This window comes from Erpetoichthys calabaricus, chromosome 4 (genome assembly GCF_900747795.2).
Source record: "Erpetoichthys calabaricus chromosome 4, fErpCal1.3, whole genome shotgun sequence".
NCBI classification, from domain to species: Eukaryota; Metazoa; Chordata; class Cladistia; order Polypteriformes; family Polypteridae; genus Erpetoichthys; species Erpetoichthys calabaricus.
In genome coordinates, this window is record NC_041397.2 from 704,304 (window position 1) to 730,651 (window position 26,348).

General features: G+C 42.4%; 1 protein-coding gene across 1 annotated transcript in view; it reads left to right on the plus strand.

Annotated features, from left to right (window-relative positions):
* The window catches only part of LOC114641457 (interferon alpha/beta receptor 1a-like), a 49,874-nt gene that overhangs the window by 18,126 nt on the left and 5,400 nt on the right, over window positions 1-26,348 (plus strand). The window contains exons 3-5 of the mRNA XM_028790488.2: window positions 3,346-3,524; window positions 13,195-13,352; window positions 20,051-20,201. Of these exons, the coding sequence (XP_028646321.1) occupies window positions 3,346-3,524; window positions 13,195-13,352; window positions 20,051-20,201 (488 nt within the window). The remainder of the gene's footprint in view (window positions 1-3,345; window positions 3,525-13,194; window positions 13,353-20,050; window positions 20,202-26,348) is intronic.

A 26,348-nucleotide genomic window follows, 5' to 3' on the forward strand; every position in this document is an offset into this window, starting at 1 on the left:
TCTCGTAACACCTGAGCAGTGCCACAGACTGATCGACTCCATGCCACGCCGCATTGCTGCAGTAATCCGGGCCAAAGGAGCCCCAACTAAATATTGAGTGCTGTACATGCTCATACTTTTCATGTTCATACCTTTCAGTTGGATTGGTCTTAATTGATATTCTAATTTTCCGAGATACTGAATTTGGGACTTTCATTAGTTGTCAGTTATAATCATCAACATTAAAAGAAATAAACATTTGAAATACATCAGTCTGTGTGTAATGAATGAATCTAATATACAAGTTTCACTTTTTGAATGGAATTACTGAAATAAATCAACTTTGTCATGATACTCTAATTTTATGACCAGCACCTGTACAGTTCTCATTTATATTAAAAAAAAAAAAAAAAAACCAGAAACCTGCATTAAGATGGCACCTAACTTTGGGTTGGTTCTTCTCTTTACACCCAGTGTGTCAACATCAGGCTTCTATTTCCTGCAACTCTGCAAAGGGGAAATCACATTCAGAAAGTCTTTATGTTCTTCAACGCTGGTCCTCACTTTAAGAATCCTTAGTTGTTTTTCTTCTTTCCTTAACATGGCAATGGTGGTAAAGCTCAATGGTGGGCCCATGGCAGTGTGTAATTTTTAAAAACAGAAAAGTAGTGCAGCCACAGGGCTCTTGAAGAGGGAATTTGCTAACTGCGTGTAACACAAGTGAATGCCGTCAGCCCAGCTGTCCCTCGAGGCTCTGCAGTCGTTTGTGCACTCACCGAGGATGAAGAGGGTCTGAGCGGGAATAGAGAGAAGGAATGGCAGTAAAAATCGAGTGAAAGTGAATATGAATGTCAGGATCAAAGTATCCATCCATCCATTATTCAACCCATTATAACTACAGGGTCACGGGACCCAATCGCAGCCAACACAGGGCGCATGGCAGGAAACAAACACCAGGCAGGGCACCAGCCCACCACAGGGCACACACCTACACACTAGGGACAATTTAGAATCGCCAGTGCACCTAACCTGCATGTCTTTGGACTGTGGGAGGAAACCCACGCAGACACAGGGAGAACATGCAAAGTCCATGCAGGGAGGACCCGGGAAGTGAACACAGATGGGTCTCCTAACTGCAAGGCAGCACCGCTACCACTGCGACACCGTGCCGCCCAGAATCAAAAGTAGATGTTATTTAATTTAATATATTTATCTGGACTTTCAGAAAGCATTTGATAAGGTGCCACCTGAGAGGTTAGGCATCAAATTAAAAGAAGTGGCAGTTCAGGGTGATGTTTTTAGATGGGTGCAGAATTGGCTCAGACACAGGAAGCAGAGGGTGATGGTGCGAGGAACCTCATCAGAACTGGCCGATGTTAAGAGTGGTGACCAGCAGGGGGCAGTGCTGGGGCTGCTGCTATTGTTAATATCTATAAATGATTTAGATAGGAATATAAGGAACAAGCTGGTTAAGTCTGCAGATGATACCAAGATAGGTGGATTAGCAGATAATTTGGAATCCGTTATGTCATCACAGAAGGACTTGGGCAGATTTATGGCAGATGAAATTTAATGTCAGTAAATGTAAAGAATTACACATAGGAAGTACAAATGTGAGGTTTGAATACACAATGGGCGGTAGGAAAATCGAGAGTCCACCTTATGAGAAAGATTTAGGAGTCGTAGTGGACTCTAAGCTATCGACTTCCAGACAGTGTTGAGAAGCCATTAAGAAGGCTAACAGAATGTCAGGTTATTTAGTGCCTTGATGTGTGGAGTACAAGTCACAGGAGGTTCTGCTCCTCAAGCTTTATAACACACTGGTGAGGCCTCATCTGGAGTCCCGTGTGCAGTTTTGGTCTCCATAAAGACATAACAGCACTAGAGAAGGTCCAGAGAAGAGCGACTAGGCTGATTCAGGGCTACAGGGGGTGAGTTAGGAGGAAAGATTAAAAGGAAACCTGAGTGAAGTGTTTAAAATTATGAAGTGAATTAGCCCAGTGGATCGAGACGGTGACATTTTTTAAAATGAGTTCATCAAACAACATAGGGACACAGCTGGAAACGTGTTAAGTGTAAATTTTGCACAAACATTAGGAAATTTTTCTTTTCACAAAGATCAATAGACACTTGGAATAAGCGACCAAGTAGTGTGGTGGACAGGAAGACTTTAGGGACTTTCAAAACTCGACTTGATGTTCTTTTAAGAGATTTGGGCTGAATGGCCTGTTCTCATCCAGATTGTTCTAATATTCCATTGAGCAGAACAAAGGAGGCAAAGCAGTCAGGGAAGCTCCATACAGATCATCGGATAGGATTAGGAAAAGCCGATTACTCTGGTGAGTTTCACAGAAGCTGATGGAGGGTGATGGCACAAGGGTGCAGGGCTTACGAGCTCCTCACAGATGCTGATGGATGGCATTAGGAGACCTAAGTATCAGCCGAGTAGAACCCAATGGGTGAGCAGAAAAGATGGGTTCAAGGAAGGATGCACTGGGGCTTGAGTTTTAAAATAATTGATCCTGACCTTGTTTTAATTCTTGATTTTTACCTATGTAATAGACTACTTACTTATTGGATTTTAACTTCCATGAAGAGTTCGTTTTATTAAATGGTTTATTTACTGATGAACTGGCACCGCATCTTAATTATCATTTGGACACTGTTTGCACCAGTGTTCCTTGTGTGTCCTCACTGCACATGACTATTGATGACCCTGGTCAAGAATATACTAAGGCTGCAGGCACCCTGCAGGGGGTGTGGTCCCTGAATGATGTCACAAAGGTGTCTGTTTATCATTTAGTGCCACATACTCTGTGACATCTATGATTAGGTTGTGGATTTGCTTTCTAAAACCTCTCGCTTGTGTTTCCCAAATAATTCTTTGGACTCCCTACAATGCGAGTCGGAAAAAAGAAATTAAGACAAAGTCAAAATAAAGGCAAATGGGTTTAGTGTTGATTTTTAAGACAAGTGAAGAGAAAAATGCCACAATTAGACGCTTATTACAAAGGCAGAAGTACTTAATTCATTCAAAGAGCCCATGACAAGTGAATGGAAATTCAAACTCCCAGCGTCCACCTCACAGCAAGTCCAACTTTTAAGCGTCTGATTGTTGAGTCCCAGAGGTTAATTGAATATGGAAGTAGGTGGCCTTCCGTCTATTTTGCAAAGTCTTTATAAAGTTATACAAATAATTTAAACATTGTATCTTCTACAGTATTTGCTCATTGGGATTCTATGAAGCAACAAATCAGTAAACGTCTAACCATAGGAGAGGCAAGTTAAAGTCTGTTGTCCTCCATTGTTACGATGACAAATCGGATCTGTTTTTTTTTTTTTTTGTTTTTTTTTTTTTTAAAACAGAAAATCTATCAGAAAAAAAAGTGGATTCATTTCAGTGTGTGAGCATATTATGGAGACTCACTGCGATTTCTGCAAGATCCCTTTCCACTACAACGGCTTATTTTACTTCCAAGTGCGAGCTGAATGTGGAGATGAAAATTCATCATGGTCACAGAAAACGTTTGAACCCGAGGAGCACGGTAAGGAATGTGTCTGCATTGTAACAGTCATTGCTGAAACACCAGTTTTCCAAGTAACCATTTTGCATTCAGCTAAAGCTGGCACAGTTCATTGGCATGTCTGCTTCACAGCTGCAGGGACCAGGGTTGTGTCACTGCCTGTGAGGAGACTGCGATCCCCCCCCCCCCCCCATCAAAGTCCTGTGTGTTAAGGTAATTGATTGACTTTGAGTGAGTGAGTGTGAGAGGATGAAGATGAACTAAACTGGCAAAGGTAAACTAGGTCAACTAGGTGATGCAGGATTTTTAAAATAAATCAAACATGTTTGTACAGTTTGTTTATAACTCGAGTCTGTATCTGTCCTGCATTACATTTTTAAACCTGTTCCACTGCTCCTCTACTGTCTTATCCCAGTCTGTCCTCCCTAGACTTTGTCGCATCTGCTCAAAATTTGCCCTACCAAAGTTCAACTTAACAATTTTAGCCTTTGCATTTGCACTCTTACAAAATACTGAGAATTGTATGATATTACTAGCTGATTACCCAGTGGCTTCGCTCACTGAGTGCAAGGGAAAAAAATAAAATGTAGTCTATAAGTTATTAAACAGTAACACATTAACATTTAAGAAGTAAAGATACATTGAGCACTACTGGAGTGGTTTCGGGTAAACTACATTTTAAAGGCGCTATAACACAACAGGTAAGTAGTAGATCCCTTGTGAAAGGCGCTACACGACCGCTGTAGTATAGAAATTACATTTTTATGTTATTTCTATGTGACCTTGCACTACATGCCTGTGATTTACTTCTTAAAATAATTAATCACAAAAGCAAGCTTGAATGTTGTGGGGTTTTAGTGACCCGAACTTACCTTAAGGGACAGTAAGTAGTCGTGCAGGGCAATTTACAAACAGAGTCCTGCTTCGATGGCGCCGATTACACTCATTCACAAAGATTCCCACTCTCCCAGGAGCTGACGGGGGACTTGAAGTGTCACAAACAGTGCGAGAAGAGAGGATGCTGCCTGAAACTGTGAAGCTCTCGACTCGATGGAGCAACCCGACATTCCGCGCCTCCCAGCGTCCACTTTGTTCTCACGACCCCTCGCTGCTGAAGGTGGTCTCGTCTTCACATTGTTTACAGCTTGGCACAGTTAAAAAGTAGAAAGACGCAAAGCTGCTTTCCTCATCCCTTCTACTATCAAGTACTGCCAACTACAAAAAAGTTACAATGGTGCAGTTTCCGGGACAGTCACGTGGACGAATAAATAAAACTTCTCTGTCAGAACGCGCCTGGCAGCAGACTGCTCAGTGCTGTTGTCCAGAGAGGAGGGCTGGGAGAGGGCGACGCGGGGTGCACTTCTGTGGGATAGATCGGTGTGTTTGTGTTTACTTCTTTTCAATATCAGTAAAATAACTCTCACACAAATAACAATTCATAAAGATGATATAAAAATGGTGTCCGCAAACGAAGTGATTAGTTCCTGTATTATAATATGTTCTGTGGTCATATGTAATTTCCATATTGTGTGGTCATACATAATTTCCGTTTCAAACGCAAAAGAAATTTTATATATAAAATTTTATATATTTTATATATTTATAGATATATAGATATATTTGCAGCTGGAGATCCACGAAGGGAGAAAAAAATGAATCACGTATCAAAAAGTAGTTTTTATTCCTGAGCTTTCAACCCCTACCAGGGGTCTTCATCAGAGGATAATGCTTAGACTTACAAGAATCAAAGGCAATATATAGCAACACATTAAGTGGGGGGGGGTGTGAGGTGACTAAGTCAGTATGATCAAGAGGGGGGGGTTTGTATAGTTTATTTATTATGTACATGTTCTTCTTAAGTTAGCATATGCTGGATTTATGTCCAAGTGTCTGTTGATGGCGTTTTCATCTGATAGCCAAGACTCGGCCAACTCTCTGGCACTTTTAGTACTGGCCATAAATTTTACTTTTACATTATCCCAGTTGAATGTGTGTCCTGTCGATTTAGTATGTGCATACATCAAAGATAGTGTGTCCTTTCTTCTGACGGCGTTGCGATGTTCCTGTACATGTGTTGAGATTCTTTTTGACATTTGTCCTATGTATACCGCTGAGCAAGAATTGCATGGAATACTGTAAACTGCGTTTCGTGTTTCTGCTGTCGATTTCTTGTTTTTAGCATTAAACAGGACCGTGTGCAGATTGTTCGTGGGTTTGTGTGCTATTTTGATGCCCCACTTGGTTAGGATGTGCGCTGTACCTTCTGACACCTTGTGGTGATAAGGGAGTGAGTGCCAGGTGGGCTGGGGGTTCTGATTTAAGTCGATTGTTTGCTGATTCATTTGGCATTTCCTGTGTAGGCTCCGATTAATGAATGTTTTTGAGTATCCATTTGAGGTGAAAAGGTGGAAGAGATAGCGTCTCTCATTAATTTTTGTTTCCTTGTAGTTTTTGTTGGGTCATTATTCAGCTGTTGATAAGTATTAGTGTCCGAAAGCATTTCTTCCATAGCTGTGGTGTATTGTTCTTTGTCTAGGATGACAGTTGCGCCTCCTTTGTCGGCTGGTGTAATAATAATACGAGTTCAAACGAGTCCACACTCATTGTAATACTAAGGAAACAAAAATTAATGAGAGACGCTATGTGTGTATGTGTGTGTGTATATATATATAATAATAATAATTAATTTTAATAATTTTTTGCATTTATATAGCGCTTTTCTCACTACTCAAAGCGCTCAGCAATTGCAGGTTAAGGGCCTTGCTTAAGGGCCCAACAGAGCAGTGTCCCTATTGGCATTGACGGGATTCGAACCGGCAACCTTCCGATTGCCAGTGCAGATCTCTAGCCTCCGAGCCACCACTCCGCCTATATATTATATATGTACTGTGTGTAAAATATATAATGTACTGTGTTAAAATTAATGTCTGAATTGGGTGGTCTATAACACACTACTAAAATAAGACCCCTTTCCCTACTGCTTTCCAGCTGAAACCAGATGTCCTCACTAAGATGGGGCTCATCGTCCAACTGAAGAGGACTTCCATTTAACTTCTGTTTGGCATAAACAGCAACCTCACCTCCTTTTCTGTTCTGTCTCTCCTTCCTAACAAATGTGTATCCCTCTATGTTACACTCATCCCCATCTTTGTTATTTAGCCAGGTTTCCGTTATTGCTATTATATCGTAATTCTGCTCTGCTGCGTACAGCTTCAACTCACTTACGTTACTTTTGAAACTTCTAGCATTGACACAACCTATTTTTAATGTGTTACTCCTTCTACATTTAAATGTTTGCTTAGAATTTACATTGTTTCACATTTTTATTTCTACACCGTTGTTTGTTCCTCCATGTTTAGATCTAAACCTGGCCTGTCCTAAACTCCCTGCCCCCACTAATCCTCGACTAGCCTACTTATACACCTCCCCAATACATTGGTGCCACTCCAGTTCAAATGTAACCCGTCATGAAGGAACAGGTCCCATCCGTTATAAAAGGAGTCCCAATACCCTATAAACCTATACCCTTCTACCCTACACCAAGATTTGAGCCCCACATTTAGCCTTCTAATCTCCTCAATCTTACCTGGACTGGCGCAAGGCACAGGTAGAACTTCGGAGAAGACTACCTTGTCAGTTCTGCTCCTCAGCTTGGCACCTAACTCTTTGAATTTGGATCGCAGAACTGACAGACTACCCTTATGTTTGTCATTTGTTCCAGCATGGACAATGACAACTGGATCCACCCCCGCTCTGGCCAAGAGCCTATCTACCCTTCCAGGGAGGTCCCCCACCTGTGCACCCGGAAGGCAACACACCGTGTGAGACTCTCTGTCTCTGGAGCACACCTGCACTTCAGTCCCCCTAATGATTGAGTCCCTAGCTATCACTACATCCCTGCCTACCACCTCAGAATTATCAGAGACACCGTCCAGCTCTGCAAGGACATAACGGTTTGACTCTTCTAATTCTGGGGTTGATGCCCCCGGACAGTGTGCACTCTTTACCTTACACCTTGTGACCGTGACCCACCTATCTCTACCTGTCTAGTCTGGAATCTCCTCCCGCGCCACCTTGGGGGTGCACACTATCTCTCTAAAGGACACCTGGGCCAAGTCTGCCAATTCACTATTACAACGCAGGTCAGTTCTGCGACCCTGAGCTCAAGGTGCTGGATCAGCTGGCATCTCCTGCAGATGTAGCCCGCATAAACAACTGGCTCTTCCAGACTATCATCTAAAAGTCCAACACTCAACAGGACTTGCATTGCACTGGCCTCATTATTAAAATTTGATGTGGGAACTCTGGGATTATAGAAGATGTGTGTGGGTGCAGAATGATAAAAAAAAATAACACACATCACAAGCCTTAAAGTTCTTTCATTTTCCAGTGAAGGTTTCAATATTAAATAACGGCCTTAAAACTTGAGGACAGCTTTGAAGTACAAGTTAGGTCTGGGCCTGCACCCTGAAGAGACCAAACCCCAAATGGGAGAAGGAGACCATTACAATCGCTGACTTAAACTGTAACGAAACATTATTTAAGACATATTTCATTAAATAAAATAAAGTCCACAGAATTTAAAATATTTGAGTTTCAAAATTCACAAAAATATATTTAGAGGTGGCCCTTGGGTTCATAACCGGATTTTGTATTTAAGTTGGAATTTGCACTGAAAATGTCCATCAGTAGAAAGGCATTATACGTTTTTTTTAAATTATCACACACTTTACAGAAAAAGGGTTTAAAACTTATTCATAAAATCACAGTAAAGTAATATTACTCTTCTTTAATTCATGAAACTGCATACTCCCGGTAAGTTGACCCCATGCGGCGCATCCTTAGTGCCATGTTTACCCCCAGAAGATGAACCAAAAACACTGAATGTCTTTGAACAAGAAAATAATATTATGTGTAAGAGAAACGTGTAAATGGCGTAAGTACAGTAGCAAAGGCCTGTCCAGTGTCCCCTGCTGAACTGATGCAGACTTGGCACGCGTTCTTTGTGTGATGCATTTTGAAACAAATGCCAACACACAACCAGGACAGTAGACGTGTGTTTCTCTGCATGCTTTTCTTCTTTTTCTTTTTATTTTGGTAGAATGTCAGTGCCTGATCCACACGATCAACGCGCCCCTTGTGTTACTGGACGCTACAACAGCACAAGGCTTAGTGACGGTGCCTAGGGGACAGATGTCTTAATGGCCCTTCCACTTGACGATCCTGTTGCACCCCAGTGAATCCTCACACCACTGAATTCACCACACATATCACAGCAGTTGTGCCGTAGGCTGCTTTATCCATCAGTTTTGTTATCCGTGTCGTTCACATTGTCATCCCTATCACTTGATTCAGCTCAATGGTGCAGTTTCAGTTTGTTCTAAAACTGGATTTGTTACAACTGCACAGGGCAGCAGCAGCAGCTTTAAGTAGGATGGAATCAGGAGACGTAACGCGATTATAATTGTGAGTCAAGGATGTGATATAAATAAACAGCGGCCAGGGAGTGAGACAAAATCGTACGTTGAGAGCCAAATACCAAAATGTTACAAACAGCCTCAGTCAAAATGCAAGACATAAATTAAAAAAGAACAGAAGCCATTTGTAACCAGAGAAGTCTGGAAAACAATGACACAGTCTGTTTGAAGTATTGAATTAGTCACAGACTCGGAATTTTAAAAAGAATTGTACGATGTAGACGTTTGTGTAAATTACATGATGCGTCACACACTCCCTGATGTCTTGTCTAGCAACAGCCTGTCAAGCGTTCATTACAAATAAGAAATGGTGGTGCAACAAAGTGGCACCTTGGGCAGTATTTAAAAATTAAAGTCCTAAATCAAAAAACAGACCAGAACATGAAATTCCTTGATCTCTAAAACCCCCAAAACAATTCCTTCATTAATTTTAGAGGCCAAGGAAAAGGGTGTGAAAAATTACAGCTTCTGATTTACACATCACAATCGTGCGTTTAGGCTGAGGGTCCGTCCCACTCGTGATTATTGATGAAGTACTATAGGGTACCAAAATGCATTGAAATATTCTTTTTTTTTTTTTTTTTTTTTTTTTTGGCAGCAGGATCAAATTCACTTCTGGGCACAGGCTGTCTGTGTCAGGGGCACCATCTGGTGGGCAGCACACATTACTGCAGCTCTCGGTAGCGATTCCTATCTTTACTTTAGAAAAATTTGTCTGCACCTGACCAGAGCATGAAGAAATGTTTCAGTTGTGTGCCTCGGCATGGCTTGCACTCTGTTACATGTACAGTACTAGTGTAGGCAGCGTTCAGCCTCCTCCCTACCTGTGTGCCATGCTGCGTGTGTGACTGTGAGGCAGAGCCACCTCAGCGTTGGCAGTTAGCCACTGCCAGGACCAGGACTCGGGACTCATCCCCTGGTCTTCCACTTGGCGCACAGCCTGCCAGGTGGCCACACATAGCTGGGTCCCAGTCCCCTCCTCCTCCTCCTCTTCAAGGACAGTGGTGCAGGGTGAGTGACGATGACCCGGGTGCTGTTCCAGACTCCTGTGTGTGACTGAGTCCATCCAGGTCAGCGCTGCCACTGCCCGCTTGACTTGCTCCTCGGGTGAGAAAGTGATACCTGAGGGCAGGAGGTCTTGGAGGCTGGGGCACTGGCACTGCAGCAGGGACACTGTGACCACTACACCAGCATACATACACTCCTCGGGGACATTATGCAGGAACACATTTAGGACTACACAAGCACGGTGCTTTTTTAAAAGACTTTTATTTGCAATGTTAAGTCCCTCCATTTACCAGCGATGGGTTTCTAATATTATTTATTGTCCTTCCTTTATCTTTATAAAGTTTTGTAGTTATTTACATGCTAAGTGGTTCTATGTTGTTAATTCATTGTTCGTTTTGTATGTGTTGGTACATACACAGTTTACACACAGAAGAGTTCTATTGTTATAGTATTACAGTGGAACCTCGAGATACGATCACCTCTGTATACGAGAAATTCAAAATACGAGGAAAGTATGAGCGAAAAATTCAGATCTAAATACGAGCATTGGCTCGCGTAACGAGCCACGAGCCAGGCTGTGGGTATAGCTCGCGGCTTAGCGAGGGGGCGTGGTAGCAGTAGCGAGCCGCAGGGCGATCTGCGGTGTCTGCGTTTCTCACCTAAGTGCACAGGTGGGAAACTGCCCACATCCATGATTTGTCCTGTGGCTGATGGGCTGTAGCTGCCATGTCTTCCCCGCATATATAGAGAAGCGTGAGCTGGTTAAGGGGGAAAAGAAGTAAAAGAAAGGAGAGGAGAGAGAGCGGAGGTTGCAGGAGGAGGCAGGAATCCGCAGCAGTAGGAAGTCGGTGCGGGAGAGCGAGCGAGTACAGGCTCGCGTGTAGCTGAACAGGCGAGCCAAACAGCTGAAGCAGGACGGTGTAGAGAAGGTCAGCTGCATTAAGTGTCTCGCCTGTTGCAGAGCCCGCATGGGAGAAGCAGGTGAGACGCTAACAGAGAAGAAGCACCGGGGATTGTCATCTGTTTTTTGAAGACTGCTTCCTGTTGACGTTTTAACCTCGTGTTAAAGGATTGTTATTCTTATGTACTTTAAACCTCCACTTCACAACTGTTTTAAGGATTATTTATTTAAAGATTTATTGAATGCTCTACTGCACTTTGGACACCTGTTTTGATTCTTTTAATAATCAGTTATATTATTTACCAGTGTTATTTATTAAAGGTAGACTACAGTATATATAATTTATCAGTGTTATTTGTTAGGAAAATTGATTTTTATGTTAATATATTTGGGATGCGGAACGGATTAACTGGATTTCCATTATTTTCAATGGGGACGTTTGTTCTAGATACGAGAAATTCGCTATACAAGCTCAGTGCTGGAACGAATTAAACTCGTATCTAGAGGTTCCACTGTATTACTTTATTATTCTATTTGCATAAGTAACTAACTAACCAGTGTTAGCAGCATATTATGTGTTTGTGTGTGTGTCTCTCTGAAGAGGGGAAGGTGGGGGGTCAGATGGATTTTCTTGCCTGGGGTACCAAATGGGTCAGAAACAGCCCTGAAGTTGATGTTCTTTCGTTCACTAGAGGGCAGCATTCATGCGTAACGCTGTGCTCATCCTGAGAGACACTCGGGAATTTCTGTTTTTATGTAGAATTCCGAGCCTGAGAGATCCTCAGGTCAGTGCCTAGGAGGTTAGACGTCCTACAGTTTTTGACCTCATGGAATTTGAAAAATGCATAATGACGACCACGAAAAGCCACCACTAAGTGACAATTGATCCTTTGTTGTCTTTGTTGAGGGCTAGCTGTGAGCATCACCTCCCATTCCAGCAGCTGTACTCCCTTAGGATGCTGGGAATTACAAGCAGTGGCTTCTACCACTCGGCTAAACCCATAACTGGCTATCTAGCTGCTTACTTGTGACAGAACATATTGCGCCATTGCACACCTGCCAGCTACATTTAGTGACATGTGCCATCTTTGATGAGGGATTCCTAACTTTGCCCCCTTCTCCTCCCAGCAGCTGTACTCCCTGAGAGGGTCCGGCACAGATCCCTAACTTGGGACTCAGTTGCCAGTTGAGTGGCTTACTAATTAATGACTGAGCTTACAGTGTGTGCTGCTGGTTACATTTAGTGACGCGTGTGCACAGAAATGGTGAGAAAGTGTGCAGTGCTGTTCCTCACCATTAGAGATGACCGCGTCAAAACTAGTTAGCTTTGTTCGTAAATAAAAAATAAATAAATAAATGGAAGTTTCTAGATGAAAATTTAATGAGAAATTATTTGAAGAGAAAAAAATGTGAGGTTTTGTGTGCATCACTTATAAACAATCGTACCCAAAGAGTTTAGAAAGAACTCAATATAAAAAGTCAAATTGATTGTAATAAATCTTCAGAATGAAACCTATCCAAAATCCTTCAAACAATTAGAATAGGCAGAAAACCCCAAACCTCCAAATCAAACGAGAACACAAATCTGAAAAGAAGGAAGCACAAAGAGTGAGGCAGACAACAATAGTCAGGAAGATTAGCTAGCGGAGAGCAACAGGCTTTACAGTGTGTGTAGGCCACACCTGACTGACTATAGGGGCAGAATTGTAAGAAATACAATAAATGCAAACAATGGAACCGAGAAAAATTCACAAATTAATAAAAAAAACAAAGTCAAAGTAGGGACAGAAAAGGGGACAGGAAGTGTGACTGTGTGTCCTAAGTGAGCCAACCCATGTGTATTACCCAGAATGCAGTGCGACTGAGCCAGAGAGAGAGAGTACCTTTGATTGGTTCACACACAGTAAATCCATGTGAGCAACAGAGCACTCCTGTGGGCACAACTTCTATATCAGGAGTACATTTTTAATTTGTGACAAAATACAGTTGTCTCAAAGTATACACAAATACATTATAGTGCTATCTACTAAAAACCGTCACAACATTTCGTTTGACCATTTCCTGGATTTTTGGCCCTACTAGCCTAACGTGAGTGAGTGTGCCCTACAGTGGACTGGTGCCGTTTTCTCACACAATAAAAGTTGGTGCAGTAAAGGGATGGGATCAAGAAAAGCAAATGTTACCGATGAAGAGTGGGATTGCTGTATTGAAGATAGAAACATTCCAACATGAAAGGGGACCTGCTGTGTAATGTCTACTCCTGTCATCGGACCTCTTGGCTAATTGTGTGTTTTTGGTCTTTCAGCTGAGTTGGGCCCACCTTCTGATGTTCACGTTGTTCCAGTAAACTACATGCTGAAAGTGAACATAACCGATCCGAAGGACTGCAATAACGCCTCGATGCGACAGCACTTGTCCTTTTCATACGTGATAGTGTATTGGAATAATGCATCTGGTCTGAAGGTAGGATGGAGTTGTACTTTGCAGAAGTGGAGTATATATAGTGCCTTTCAACATAAACACTAACAGAAGCAATATGTGATGTTACAGTGCAAGAGCCATGCTGTGAAATGGCATCTAGTTTTTGTTATGACTGGCACTTTTGTGGCGTCCCCTTCCTACTTTTCTGTTTTCAGTACTGTTCCCTTAATGTTATAATTCATGTTATAATTCTAGCTGATCTCTTGGTCTTCTTTCTTGTTAAATGTTAAATTCTTGTTAAAGTCATGTTGGACTTTCTGCTCTTTAAACGTGTTTGAGCCATCTCATATTTCAGTCCATAACAGATCTGAAAAGCTTTTAACCAACTAGCCGTTGTTTTGTCTAATGGCCTTTGATTTTCTGCCTCCTTGTTTTAAAGCACAAACACACTTCCTCTTTTAGGTTTCTTTTTATTTAGGTTGGACTTACAGCGGATGTAATAAGTCTACACACCCCTGCCAAAATCGCAGATTTTATGTAATAAAAAATTAAACAAGAACTTGTTCCACCTTTTTATTATAAAATTGCAATCTACACAAAGAAGGTGAAACCAAATCAGAAACTGTTTAGTGAAAAAGGAAAATCCTACAGCACCGGGTGCCATTAGTGTGCAGACCCTTTAATACTGGAGGATGTGGCCAAGTTCAGAATCTCAAACAGTAGTTAGCACCTGGTGTCATTAGTGTGCACACACACACACACACACACACGCCCCCCCAAACTAATAGACTGAGTGCTGCAATCAAATCAACTATCAGTTTGGCACATGCCCACTTCTCCAGATCTTTGAAATGCCAAGGAGGACATCTCCTGGGCTCAGCTCTCTTCTGGTCACCCTGCAGGTCTGGGTGGGCTCTGGCTGCTGAGCCATTCCAGAACTTTGATCCTCCTTTGACAAAGCCATTGCTTTGGTGATTTTGATGTAATCTTTGGCTCGTTGTCATGCTAAAGGTGAAGTTCCTCTTCATCATCGGTTTCCTAGCAGATGCTTTGAAGGTTTTGTGCCACAGTAGACTGACACTTGGCACTCTTCCTGATTCCAACCACTTTGACTAAAGCCTCAGTTCCAGCTGAGGAAACGCAGCCCCAAAGTGTGACGCTTCACTGTGGGTATCATGGCGATCAATTGAGGATGAGTGGTGTTATTTTGTGCCAAACAAACCATTTTCTGCAGTGGGCTGGCGCCCTGCCCGGGGTTTGTTCCTGCCTTGCGCCCTGTGTTGGCTGGGATTGGCTCCAGCAGACCCCCTTGACTCTGTGTTAGGATATACAGTACAGTAATCCCTCCTCCATCGCGGGGGTTGCGTTACAGAGCCATCCGCGAAGTAGAAACCATATGTTTATATGGTTATTTTTATATTGTCATGCTTGGGTCACAGATTTGCGCAGAAACACAGGAGGTTGTAGAGAGACAGGAACGTTATTCAAACACTGCAAACAAACATTTGTCTCTTTTTCAAAAGTTTAAACTGTGCTCCATGACAAGACAGAGATGACAGTTCAGTCTCACAATTAAAAGAATGCAAACATATCTTCCTCTTCAAAGGAGTGCGTGTCAGGAGCACAGACTGTCACAGAGATAGAGAAAAGCAAACAAATCAATAGGGCTGTTTGGCTTTTAAGTATGTGAAGCACCGCGGCACAAAGCTGTTGAAGGCGGCAGCTCACACCCCCTCCGTCAGGAGCAGAGAGAGAGAGAAAAGAGAGAGAGTGAGACAGAGTTTGTTTTTCAAGCAAAAATCAATACGTGCCCTTTGAGCTTTTAAGTATGCGAAGCACCGTTCAGCATGTCGTTTCAGGAAGCAGCTGCACAAAAGGTAGCAACGTGAAGATAATCTTTCAGCATTTTTAGACAAGCGTCCGTATCGTCTAGGTGTGCAAACAGCCCCCCTGCTCAATCCCCCTACGTCAGGATCACAGATAGTCAGCGCAAGAGAGACAGAGAAAAGTAAGCTGGGTAGCTTCTCAGCCATCTGCCAATAGCGTCCCTTGTATGAAATCAACTGGGCAAACCAACTGAGGAAGCATGTACCAGAAATTAAAAGACCCATTGTCCGCAGAAACCCACGAAGCAGCAAAAAATCCGCGATATATATTTAAATATGCTTACATATAAAATCCGCGATGGAGTGAAGCCGCAAAAGGCGAAGCGCGATATAGCGAGGGATTACTGTATTGGGTTGGATAATGAGTGACTGACTGACAAACCATTTTGGAATTATAGCCAAATAGTTCAGCCTTGGTCTCATTGGACCATAATGTATTTCTCTCTCTGATTTTGGGAGACCCGTATGCCTTTTTGAACGGTTTATCCAGGTTTGGATGTTTTTCTTTGTGAGAACAGGCTTTCATCTTGCTACCCAAACCCCACACCCCAGACAGAATACAACTGATTGTTGTCACATGTGGGGAACAACCAGGACTCATCAGGAACTCCTGATACTTTTTGTACCCCTGACCTGGTTGATACCTTTCAGAGATGAGACCCCGTTCATGGGCCATGGCATTCATGGTATGTTGGATTCAAGAGGATAGCCGAATAATCCGACAGGAACATCCAAAGATTATCTGAGTTCAGTCAGAGCCACTTGAGGTGAAGTCAGGTGTTTGAGATGAAACTTGTCGTGATTGGTCGATTCTGAACTTGGCCACATCCACGGTTATTAAAGGGTCTGCACACTAATGATGCCAGCTGTTCCTTTTTCCACTAAACAGTTTCTGATTTCTTTCCACCTTCTTTGTACGGATTGCAGTTTTGCAGTGAAGGTGAAATGTTTTGACACAAGTTATCTTGGCTTTGTTTTGTATTACACAAAATTTGTGATTTTTGGCAGTGGTGTGTAGACTTTTTATATCAGCTGTATGGCTGATCTGTTCCTTCTTGGGGTCCATTTGCTTCTCATTCATGGTGTATATGAAGCAGTCAGCCAGGATCTTCCAGCCCAAAGCTTCTTAGCTCTTTTTTTTTGTGTATCCTCTTCACGAATTGAACCAATTCAGAGGATGACCACCACTGTTAGGCAAAACTAAATCTGACGTTTCTTGAAGCTTTTTCTGAATATCTCTGTATGCTCCTGGCTTCACCTTCGGTTTGCTGACTTTGAATTTGCTTGACGTGGCCTGTGATAATGATCTCCCACTATCTGATGATTTGCTCTGTTCTCTGCTTTGCACTAAGCACACTAGACTGTGTTATGTGTGTGCTGCCGTACTTTAAAGTTTTGTGAAACTGCACCGGTGAATTGCCCTTCTGCTTGTTGAAGAATCTCACATGTGCGCAGATACTTGGCCAGCTTTCTGCCTGATTGTGTCTTCACTCAGTTGTGTAACTGTTACTGTGTAGTTGTTGTCCTTACTCAGATCACACTCTACAACACTGGTATCACATGAAGTGCCGTGGCAAACCACGAATGAGCTGTGACCAGGCAGGATGAAGGCTGTGACATTAATAAGAAGTAATCAAGTCTAACAATACTGCACACCAAAGGCCTCTCTTGTAACGCCTTACAAGGCCTTCATCCTTCTACCCATTGAAGTTCACTTTAACAGCTCAGAAAGTTTTATGCTGCACCTTACAGTTGGTAACCAGGTGTTTGTGGCAGATGTGATTTTAGAGCACACTTGTACTTACATTATGAAGAAGAGCAGTGCACGTGGAATACAATTGTCATTTTTGAATGTAATGATTGCACTTTTGTGAAAATGTTGCCTGATTTAGTGAATCACAGTATAGTTGTTAGTTGCTTCGATAATTTCAGTTTGGAAACTGGGGTGAAACTGAGCCTTGCAGGGCACCGCGGTCCTCCAGGATTGAACGAGAGGCCTCCTGGTTTACTGAATTTATCTTTAAAAGTGAAGCAGCAAAATGTAAAGGCTGATCTGACCGTCACAAGTGGATAATGCCAACACAAGTACGTGAGTGTGAGCCAGTAAGTCCCCAGTAAGCACCTCCCAGTGACACAAGGGACCGGTCTGACTGTTGTACCTCTTCATCATCATTTTCTCTCAGCTGTTCTTTTTTTTTTTTTACGGCTACTTTACTTTTTTTTTGTTTTCTTTAAAGGACTTTATGGGTTGATATCGGGTGGGGATTGGATGACATGATTTTATAGCTTTATTGGGAAGTCCCAGTTGCCAGTCCAGCAGTGCCACTGGAGGGCCCTGGTGCCATGGACAAGTCTAAAGGATGGTGTTTGGTCCCATGCTATGAGGTCAATCAGTCTTCATTGTGACGGGGGGGCTCTGTCTGACCATGGAAAATGCATATCTTTTGTGGACCAGTAGGTTGCTGGTGCACTGGCAGTAATTACAAAGGCATTGAGAGAGTTCCTGTCCATAGCTAACCAAGAATCTCATTGGGCTGTGGATGTGCTGCTGTACTCCTTGGACCCAAACTCAGTATTGACTTCTTGTTCTTCTTCTTCTCCTTTCGGCTGCTCCCGTTAGGGGTCGCCACAGCAGATCATCTTCTTCCATTTCTTTGTCCTGTCCATCTTGTTCTGTTACACCCATCACCTGCATGTCCTCTCTCACCACATCCATAATTAACATTCGTATTAAATATGAGAGATGAATTTCACGGAGTTTCTGAGTTCAAAGTAATTGAAATAAGAGCAGTGCTTTCTCAATACATTCTCTTGCTCTCTTTGACTCGGAGCAATTCAAATTCCTGGTGTGTAAATGTTACAAGAGAACCTCAAGTTGTGCAACATTTTGGAAATTCTTAAACACTGAGCCAAGCGTCCGGCTCTTTGGGTATCCATTGTAATGCATTCCAGATGTCATCCAGGCCTTTTCTTTGTCTGTCACCCTGCTGTCCTCACCACCGGACTCCTCTTTAGAGACTTGCGTCATGATGTTGTATATTAGGACACCACTTGATATTAATCTGTCTGTTAAGAGCATTTAGATTTATTCTTATTTGTTAATATTCTTGCCTAATCTTATTTTTTTTGTCTTGTATCTTTCTCTTTGACATCCTGTAAAGCACTTTAAGCTACACTGAGTTTTGACATAAAGCACTTTGAGCTCCATTGTTTGTATGTAAATGTGCCATGGACATAAATGTTGTCGTCGTTGTTACAGACTTGTCCAAACGTCGCCAGTTTGCTCACTTTGATCTTCTCCTGTTCAGCACCTTCCTGATCTCTTTATTGCTAACCATGACCCTCCAAGTTATTCCCATAATTTTTCTGCACAAAATGCAATTGTGCCTTGAGATTCCTAAAAATCTGAAGGGTATATGAAATACCAAAGTTTAATTTGTTAGAGTCTTATCCTTATTGATTTACATTCTCAAGTCTTTGCCTGCCCGATGGTTTTCTGTTGACCCCGATGGCCCATAGAAGAATCTGTTGGAATGTGTTTTGTAACGCATGAAGCAATTAAATACAACGCATTTTCATTCCAACAAATGGTGCATTACAAACATTAGCACTGCTGTTGAGAATCGTATAGCTAATTCTGTGTATTTGAGGCAACAGAAAAACTGATACTGTAACTTAATGTAAATAGAAACAAGTATCCATCTATGTAGATCGATGTTCTTACGTTTGGCAGCTACAATTAAAAGAATCTTGCTTCCCGGTAAAACCTGTTTTGCTGAAATTCATGGAAAAAAGTTTTCAAATAAATTAGTGGTTCGATTTAAAGTGTCAAGCATGTTTAAGGAAGTAGTTCACAGATCTGAGGCAGCTGCCACAAGAAAAAGAGACAAAAGGCTCCTGAAACGCGACCTCAAAATGATTACAACAGGTGGCAAGTTATCGTCAATTGTGAACACAAAATCCCATTTAATAAAGATCTTGAAAAATTAGGATTCACATTAGAAAATGAAGAAATTCTTTCAGAGCCTTCTGTTGTGAATTCTGCATAAACTTTACAGATAAGAAGGCCACTGCTGCTTATATTTAAACTCGAGACCAATAGTCGGAGATTTCACATGGACCAAGCCAGCAAGTAGGCCGTATTTTTTCAAATCATTTTTTAAAGTCTGATTCGATTATAACTTCATTAATCTGAAATTCCAATTGGACAAGTGTTATAAAATACCTCAATAGAGACCTACAGAGGTGGCTTGCACTCCATAACGTTCAGTTTTATTAACGTGCTGCAAGTAAGCCAGACTAATATTCATAGCGCCCCCTACGCCCAGGGAGGTTATACAGAAGCTGTGTCACACACTAGTGAGGCCTCCCCTGACATATTACTGACAGCTTTGGTTTCCATATTACAATAAAGACTTCACAGCTCTGGAAAGCATCCGGAGGAGAGCCACCCGGCTGAGGTATGAGCTGTGAGGACAGACTGAGGAGGTGAAGAGGCGGCAGGACTGAAGCCTTTAAATTATGAAAGGCGTTCATACAGCTGACCCCAGTTATTACTTTAACTAAAATAAATTCTTCCAAAAGAACTCGAGGACACAGTTGGAAACTTGCTCAGAGCTGATTTCACACAAATATTCAAACCACAGACACATGGAATGAGTGACCAAGTAGTGTTGGTGGACAGGAGGACTGCAGGGAGCTTCATATCTTGACTTGGTGTCATTCTGTCCTCGTCACAGCTGTTTTAATATTCCTCCACAGCCATTTCCTGTGCTTCTCCTTTAATTCTTTCTTCTGCCATCTTGAGCTTTCTACTCACTGAATTTAATGACATGTCTCCTTCTATTGCTGCAGAATGAAAGCATTGTTACAAAACTTACCACCGTTGTGCTTTCCAACCTGGCACCGCACACCACCTACTGCCTGAAGGTGCAAATCATCAGTGACAGATTCAACAAGACAAGTAACTTCAGTCGAGTTGCTTGCGAGAAGACATTGGGTGACGGTAAGCATTTCTTTAAGACCAGCGCCACTTGGTTTGTGAGTCTGAGCTTGTGGTTGCGTTTGGATGTCACAGGAGTCTTAGCAGCACATTCACAGGAGGATTTCAGTACGACTGAGGAGGCTGTTAAGAAAGATACGTAGTGAGAAGTCGGGCAAGATGACACCTTTTGTTGGCTAACTAAAGAGATTACAATATGTAAGCTTTCGAGGCAACTCTGGCCATCTTCTTCAGGCGAGATGTAATGTATGAATGACATGGATTGCACGATGTCTTGTTTGTGTTTTACTTTTAAATTTTAATTCTATTTTTAATTGATTATTTGCACATTATGTTGTTACATCATGGACCCTGAGCTTTCGCAATTTCGTCTGTCTGTATACTTGTATATGGTTGAGATGACAATAAAGTTCACTTTGACGTTTGTTTTGATGCCATGTTGCCTGAGTTGCCTTGAAAGCTTGCATATTGTAATCTTTTTAGATAACCAATAAAAGGGGTCATTGTGCCTGACCTCTCACTACATTTGTAATGGCTAACACGGTACAACACCCTAGTACTTAGATAGATAGATGAAAAGCACTATATGATAGATAGATAGATACTTTATTAATCCCAAGGGGAAATTCCCATACTCCAGCAGCAGCATACTGATACAAAAAAACAATATTAAATTAAGATTGATAATAATGCAGGTAAAAAAACAGACAATAACTTTATATAATGTTAACGTTTACCCCCCTGGGTGGAATTGAAGAGTCGCATAGTGTGATGGAGGAACGATCTCCTCAGTCTGTCAGTGGAGCAGGACGGTGACGGCAGTCTGTCGCTGAAGCTGCTCTTCTGTCTGGAGATGATCCTGTTCAGTGGATGCAGTGGATTCTCCATAATTGACAGGAGTCTGCTCAGCGCCCGTCGCTCTGCCACAGATGTTAAACTGTCCAGCTCCATGCCTACAATAGAGCTTGCCTTCCTCACCAGTTTCTCCAGGTGTGAGGCGTCCCTCTTCTTTATGCTGCCTCCCCAGCACACCACCGCGTAGAAGAGGGTGCTCGCCACAACTGTCTGATAGAACATCTGCAGCATCTTATTGCAGATGTTGAAGGACGCCAGCCTTCTAAGGAAGTATAGTCAGTTCTGTCCTCTATTGCACAGACCATCAGTATTGGCAGTCCAGTCCAAATTATCATCCAGCTGCACTCCCAGGTATTTATAGATCTGTACACAGTCACCTCTGATGATCACAGGGTCCATGAGGGGTCCTGGACCTCCTAAAATCCACCACCAGCTCTTTGGTTTTTCTGGTGTTCAGGTGTAGGTGGTTTGAGTCGCACCATTTAACAAAGTCCTTGATGAGGTTCCTATACTCCTCCTCCTGCCCACTCCTGATGTAGCCCACGATAGCAGTGTCGTCAGTGAACTTTTGCACGTGGCAGGATTCCAAGTTGTACTGGAAGTCCGATGGCTGAACAGGACCGGAGAAAGTACAGTCCCCTGTGGCGCTCCTGTGTTGCTGACCACAATGTCAGACCTGCAGTTCCCAAGACGCACATACTGAGGTCTGTCTTTCAGATAATCCACGAAACATGCCACCAGGTATGAATCTACTTCCATCTCTGTCAGCTTGTCACTAAGGAGCAGAGGTTGGATGGTGTTGAAGGCGCTAGAGAAGTCCAGAAACATAATTCTTACAGCACCACTGCCTCTGTCCAAGTGGGAGAGGGATCGGTGTAGCATGTAGATGATGGCATCCTCCGCTCCCACCTAAGAAATCTGACCAAGGACAGGAGACCATCCAGTCCATGAGGCCTGTTTGTTCAGCTAACAGCTAAGTTATCCCAGTGTACTCTTCTACCACAGCTGACATTACATTTTAACCCACAAAGCAGGATATCTTAAGAGCTTCTTTATCCAGTTGTTTTTATTTTTGTTGCTGTTATTTTTGTACAAAATCATCTCTGCATTCTCTCTGCATAAAAGCAGAATATCCCATACATAATAAATATATATATATATATATATATATATATATATATATATATATATATATATATATATATATATATATATATATATATCCATATTACTAACCGAGAATGCTAAACCGGATGATGGACGCAGGCACATCCGGCCATGGGCCGTAGCTGCAAAAAGACGTACTGCGCAGGCGCAAGAAAGGGCCGCGAGAGGCGGATGAGGGGCCGCGAGAGGTGGACAAGACCACAGAAAAAAGGAGTGAGCAAAGAAACAAGAGCACAAAGAAATGAGACGCCACAAGCACAGAAAAAGGGAAAAGGCAAAGAAAAATGTAGTCAAAGGCAGGCACCGTACGAAACCCATTGCACACGAAACTAGCACACAAAAAAAAAGAAGACGCTCGCGCACAACGGCAAGGCTCCCCCCCCTACAGGCACCGGACGGGATACACACCAAGAGGGGGATTTAACAAGCCCCTGGAACACAAAAAAAAAGAACACAAAACCACCCCACACACCCTACAAGCAACGGACAGGACACACACAAAGAGGGGGATTCAACAAGCCCCTGGAACACAAAACGAAAGAAGACGCGCGCGCAACAACAATCCTCACCCACACCCCCCCCCCCCCCACACCCCCCAAATCAATAAGAAGTGACACCCAAAGCCACATATCTAAAGGAAACGTCCATATTAAACATACGTCATCTCAAAACCTTCACACTAGGCAGCATAGGTGGATCTCATTAAAATAAAGCACTATTAACCGTTCAACTGGAGAAAAGGCTCCATATTAACAGTGAGTGCGATCCTCCTTATTACTTATACATATTTCGCACGCTGAGGAACAAACAAGTCATGAATACACGGTCACGGGTACAAAACGATTCGGATCGGATAACGGGACCAAACACACGAACACGAATGAAACCAAAACAATACACGGCGGCGCATACAACGCGCTTCGGAAAATACGTGAGGAAAAATGTCTCGGATCAAAAAATTCAAAGTTCGAGTTACCCCGCTACAGAGACGTGCCCAAATGGACAGACACAATGAACGTAGATGCATATAGTACGCGTCTCAAAGTGCTGCATCGAAACAAGCACGATTTCAAAAGAAAGAGCTCGCGACTCAGACATACAAAAAAGGGAGCAAAGCAACGCGCATATGACCGGCCAGAAAACAAGCAAGCTGGACTCAAAAAGCAGAAAGCTCAACTGACCGACATACAAAAACGGACAAGGCACGATACAAACAATGCATGACGTAGAGTGAAACTGACTTTGCGCAAAGCGGAGGCGAATCAATTAAAAATCAAAAATAGTGCGTCACAAATAATGGACATGCAACAACGCGGCACTCAAACACCACAAGCAAAACATGCCCGTCGCAGACATCAACGCCAGACGTCTGCTAAACGCTTACGCCAGTTGGCTGACAACGCTTTCAATAATGAGTCCACTATTGAGGAAAATTCATTGGGATTAATGAATGTCATTTGCAATCATTGTCATTCACTTAACTTCACAGAAGAAACAACTGGCAATACAAATAATGAATTTACACGTTGTTGTCAAAAGGGGCAGATTAGAAAGCCTCCTTTACATTCATATCCTGAATATCTACAGAAGCTTCTAACTAAGGATGTGCCTGAAAGTAAAAACTTTATGAACTGCATTAGATCCTACAATAGTTCATTTGCTTTTGCAATCTACCAGAGAACATAACAGGACACCAAAAGGCAATGCCCCATACTGCATATGTGGTTAACACAACGCACTATATTATGTCCAAAAAATATTAATGTTAATCACATTATTAAACAGGTCATTTCATTACTTCCTGGAGAGACACGGCTCTTTCTAAGCTCTGACAAAGTTGACTCTGATGACGACAATGAACATCTGAATTTCCCCTTAGAATATTTGAACACTATTAACCCGGACGGATGACCACAACACAACCTTACCCTTAAAAACGGAACAATAATCATGCTATTAAGAAACCTTAACACTAAACAGGGTTTATGCAATGGCACACGGTTAGTCGTCAACACCATGACACACAATGTTATTCAAGCAACAGTTCTTTCAGATTCACATGCTAACAATACTGTTCTCATTCTTGGAATTGACCTTATGAGTTCTGACCTGGAATTACCTTTTACATTGAAACACCGACAGTTCCCCATTAAAGCTGCATTTGCCATGACCATCAACAAATCACAAGGACAAACCATGGACAAAGTTGGGATCTACCTCTCTGAACCCGTTTTTGGACATGGACAACTTTGTTGCATTCTCATGTGTTCGACGTTCATCTCACATTAAACTTAAAGTTAAAAATGATCCATGCCAAGGAAGACTCATTCAAAGACAAGACACCGTCTTTACTAATGTTGTATACAGATAAATATTCCAATAAAACATTACTCTATGCCAAACACTCTATTTTGTATTTATATAGGCATCATCCAAACCTGCACACTATTCTATATCTAATTCATACATCTCACTCTTTATCATGCCACAACGCCAGGGGTTGGCGAGCGAAGCGAGCAGGGGGCGGAGCCCCCTAGTATATATACAATGGAGAAAGTCAGCCATCTTGAATGCTGTGCATTGATTGGCTCAAGATAAAGCAAACAAAGGCTTAATTAATCAATTTTAGTCCGTTTTAGTTTCCATTACAGAAAACTACATAGAATGCATTTACCTAGGAGGCCTGAAAGTGAGGTCTGTTTTCATGGACTTCCTAGCAGCGAGCAGTTTGTCTCATTCTGTCTTTTACATACAGTGTGATGTGAACCGAATTGAACATTTTCAAAAACATATTTATTACTCAGAGACCTGCACATGAACATTTAGTCAAAGCCAATTTGAAAGGGAACTTCCAGAGGTCTGTTTGTTTCCTTCTTCAATACTCCATATGTGCCCCTTGTATCACATGGCGAATGTCAACCCTGTAGTGTAACTGAGGGGTTCTCAGGTTCTGTCCTGGGGTACCAGTTTCATAAATCAATGAGTACATTTACGTGTAAATTCAAAATCGAGATAAAGAGAGTAACTCGGTTAAAGCCTGTGTCGCATCACATGACACTTCCAGCGATTTTCAGTCATAGCCTTCATTTCCATAATGTTAGCCATTCGGAGGCAGGAAGATCATCTATTGACCCACTAGGGTAAAATCAAGCAGGTTTAACTTTCTCGTTAGTCGGAGGGATGGGCTGTGTTCATCCAAATGAACCAAAAGTACAATGCATAGAATGTCATGATGAGGGACAAGGAGCAAATGTGATTTGACCCTCAAACAGAAGAGAAGCTCATCTGTCTCATATTTGATATACCATAACAGAATTGTAAAAAGAACTAAAGGGCAGAGATTGCTGCTAAACTTGTTGCGTCAACCCATCATAAAGCAGCGCTCCATCAGGCAGCACATTATTGGCTGTCAGAAAAAAAGGCGGAGCACAGCTGTGCTGGAAGAGAGAGGTGCTCAGTTGGTAAACGTGACACGGGCCTATTGCACATCACAGGTAAATTAATGGAACGAAACATTGAGTGATATGTGGCAAGAACAGGAGTTTTAGTGAAGAGACCACCACATGGGTTCAGAGGAGGGAGGTCGTGTTTTACTAACATGTTGGAATTCTATGAGGAAGCAAGAAAAGGTGAAGCATACGATGTTATTTATCTGGACTTTCAGAAAGCATTTGATAAGGTGCCACATGAGAGGGTGGGCATCAAATTAAAAGAAGTGGCAGTTCAGGGTGTTGTGTGTTGATGGGTGCAGAATTGGCTCAGACACGGGAAGTAGAGGGTGATGGTGCTAGGAACCTCATCAGAAATGGGTGATGTGAAGAGTGGTGACCAGCAGGGGGCAGTGCTGGGGTGCTGCTATTTTTAATATATAGAAATGATTTAGATAGGAATATAAAGAACAAGCTGGTTAAGTCTGTAGACGATACAAAGCGTGGTGGATTGGCAGATCATCGAGAATCCATTGAATCATCACAGAGGGACTTGGACAGCAGACAGGCTTGGGCAGATTTGTTTCAGATGAAATGTAATGTCAGTAAATGTAAAGAATTCCACATCGGAAGTAAAAATGTGAGGTTTGAATAAAAATTGGGAGGTCTGAAAATCAAAGGTCCACCTTATGAGAAGGAT